Source organism: Nanorana parkeri, unplaced genomic scaffold, assembly GCF_000935625.1.
Source record: "Nanorana parkeri isolate BGI_ZX_2015 unplaced genomic scaffold, ASM93562v1 scaffold1526, whole genome shotgun sequence".
Classification (NCBI taxonomy): Eukaryota; Metazoa; Chordata; class Amphibia; order Anura; family Dicroglossidae; genus Nanorana; species Nanorana parkeri.
The window spans coordinates 30643-33950 of NW_017307794.1; the positions used below are offsets into that span (position 1 = coordinate 30643).

General features: G+C 41.1%; 1 protein-coding gene across 1 annotated transcript in view; it reads left to right on the forward strand.

Annotated features, from left to right (window-relative positions):
* ACVRL1 (activin A receptor like type 1) overlaps window positions 1–2862 on the forward strand; it is a 26386-nt gene extending 23524 nt beyond the window's left edge. The window contains exon 9 of the mRNA XM_018570378.1: window positions 2057–2862. Within this exon, the coding sequence (XP_018425880.1) occupies window positions 2057–2191 (135 nt within the window). The 3' untranslated portion in view covers window positions 2192–2862. The remainder of the gene's footprint in view (window positions 1–2056) is intronic.
* The last annotated feature ends 446 nt before the right edge of the window (window positions 2863–3308 follow it).

A 3308-nucleotide genomic window follows, 5' to 3' on the forward strand; every position in this document is an offset into this window, starting at 1 on the left:
ATATATATATATTGTAGACATTTGGAAAGTTAGCTGGGATGTGTCTTCCTTTGTTTGTGTGACCTGGATCCTTTCTTGATAAAGGAGGATACAGGGCCCCTTTTCCACCGCTTCCAGACAGTTCCTTGTTCCAGAAAGTTCCTTTTGCTGTCTGAGTTTCTGTGACACCAGTGTCTTCAGTTATCTCGGTGCCTCCAGTCTTCCCTGTGCCTCCAGTGACCCTTGATCTCCTGTGCCTCTGGCTCCAGTCTTCCCTGCAATCCTGTTCCTCCAGAGACTGTGACCCCTGTGTACTTTCACTTGTGCTTCCAGTGACCTCAGTACTCCTCTGCCTCCTGGAGACCCCTGTACCCTTGTGTCTCCAGCATACCCCATTTCTCTGGTGATCCCTGTGTCATCTCTGCACTGACCTAAGGTCTGTCCCCATTTTTGAGATTGTGTTTTGATTTGGTACTCAGGTTCTTTCCCTAGTCAGCTGCTGTCTGCATGGGTGGGACCAAGGGCCGCAACCTATAAGCCATCCTGCAGCAAAACCCATTACCCCTTGCGGAATGCACTGGTAAACACCATGCAGCTTCTTTGATTCTGTGCCTTGCCCCTTCCTAAGTCTCACACCTCTGACAACCTGCATAGAGGATCTATAATTCTGCTAGCCCATGGCGCCATTTCAGGGTCATTTGTGATAGTATGTGGCTACCTTAAAGCAAAGTTAGGAACTGCATGGCCAAATTGATATAGTTTTACAAAGAATCCTTAAAAAGGTTATTTGAGATACTCCCAAGCCTGCATGTACCTCTCAATGGGCTAAGTGAGGTCAATTCACAAAAGCCCGTGGTAAGAAAGGTGGGCAAGAAAGGTGAATCAGGCCCGGCGCTACCGCAAGGCAAGTCAGGAGGCCGCCTTACGGCGCTGCAGGGTGAGGGCGAAAAAAAACAGGGCATTTTGACAAGTACTTGTACTTGTCAAAATGCCCCGATTTATTTTTATTTTTTTACAGGGGGTCGGGGACAGATTAGGACAGTCCAACCATTACTGAGCCCGTTTCAGGCCAACACACTACTCACTTACTATACCTTCTCCCTACCACCAGTGATTGCGCTAGGTTGTGGCACTCTTTGGTTTCTTTTTGTTTTCTAGTACTCTCAAGTCTTCAGTCTCTGAAGACTCATTTACTGTATGAGTAGGCCATATGGTCTAAGCATTGGAAGCTATTATATTTATTAGAACAGTTAAGCGTCAGTATTATTCCCTTTTTTTCCATTGGTCTCCACTGAAAGAGTTAAAATACTGAGGTGTGCTGCGTCATTAGGTGGAGTATTGTTTGTGCACACTCCGCACTCTGTTCCCTCCTTCAGCGCAAGGTGGCATCTTCCTGCTATTGCTCCTATTTGCAAGAACCTTCCGGCTCGACTCCGATTTGTCCTTGCCTACAGTGACCGGGCCAGCTTTGGCCATTTGAGCCTCTCCTGCTTTCAGTAGTTGGCTCTTGATTACCCAAGTTCTACCTGGTATGCTCAGTTAAGTTGATTCCATCTCTCAGTATGCCATGCAGGGTGGTGTTGAGAGGAGAGAACTGTCAGCTGTCACATGAAGCCCTGCTCTCCTCCCACACCTCCCCACTCAGCCTCCTGTGTCCTCAATCCCTTCTTCTAAGGGAAATATGAGGGGTCTGTTGAGACCTCTGATATTCCCCAAAGTCCCCAACAGTAAAGTAAAAATAAAATAATTAAACCATTTTTGGCCTAACAAAATGTTTATTTTCAGTTTGGTCTACAAATACAATTTCGGTGCATCCCTAGTAGTGAAATGTTAAAGCTCAAAGTAAACATGGGTGCTGGTGTTGGGGCTTCTTGTATTCAGTAAATTGGCCACCACTGGGTTGGACCCTCTATCCTGTTTTTTTTATTGCTGTCTTTGTCCCTGTTAGGGAGAGTCACCCCTCAATTTTAAATTCTACATTTTACAGTTGTCCCCAGAAAAAAGATGCAAGTTTTGGCTATACATACACTTTAAAAAGACAATTGTAAATATGTTTTTATGTAATTCATCATACTAGGTGTTATCAGCGCTTACAAAGATCATGAGGGAATGCTGGTATCAGAATCCATCAGCAAGGCTTACTGCTCTGAGGATGAAGAAAACATTAAACAACCTGAAAAATTTATTGGGACAAAGGAAACAAGAATGGTGAAAAAGTCACTTGTATGCACATCTGAAAACACAACACTAAAATCGCAAACCAGAATCCAAAGCAGAAATGAAGACACCAGCTAACATGTTTGTTGTATTACAGGTATACCAGCTTTTTCTAAGTGCTAGTACTGGCATAGATACAGTAAGTTTGTCTGAAAAACGCATTATTGCTCACTGCACATAAGCCCCAGAATTAAACCTCTTGAGCTTTACTGCTAACACAGCCAGACTAATGGTTTTAAACTACATAACTGTACAAAAAAAGTGATAATAGCAGTAAAAAACAGAAAGATGCAAACGGAATAATAATTTATATTGCATAATTCTGGTGTTATATGTGAACTGAGCATTTAATGTGCACCTGTGTCTGAGAGTTGTGCAATGATAAAATTAATATAAAATATCATATTTACCTCAGACCTACCAGACATATCTAGTAAAGCTGGTAACTATAAAAGGCTATTTATTTAGTACTGGAGCTGTGAAGGTTAGTGTAAGCAGTATAATTCATTCAAACAATGCCTTTTCTTCTTATGGTTAAATGTAAGCTTTTTATAAAGTAATATGAAGGAATGCAGTGCCTGTCAAAAACTGCATTTGATATACTTTGCTTGTAAATATTTGTCATAAATATTATTGCCTCTGTACCGGAAAGGCTGTTTTATGTGGCATAAGTCAGTGCAAAGAGCAATGAAGATGTGCCAGGCCTAGTAACCAAAAGCAACCACTCAGATCTTAGTTCAGCAGGGTCACAACAACTAAGAAATTATTTCTGTAGGTTCCCTACCCATTGCATATAAATTATTTTTTGCATGTCTTGTTTGAATGTATACATGGCAGTGTAAGCCTTGGGACTGATTCATTAAACCGAGAGAAACAAATGAAAGCATAAAAGTAGAGTTGTTACAAGAAGCAACCAATCAGCTTTCATGTTTTATTTTATAAAAAAAGAAAAAAATAATTCTAATTGCTTACTATCTGTAACAACTACAATTTTGTGTTCATTTTCTCTAGTTTTAATTCGTTTGGACCCATTGTGCTAACAATATCCAGAAAATAACTATGTCAACCAGCTTTGTAGGCACCTAGAAATATATTAGCAATAAGGTTGCACA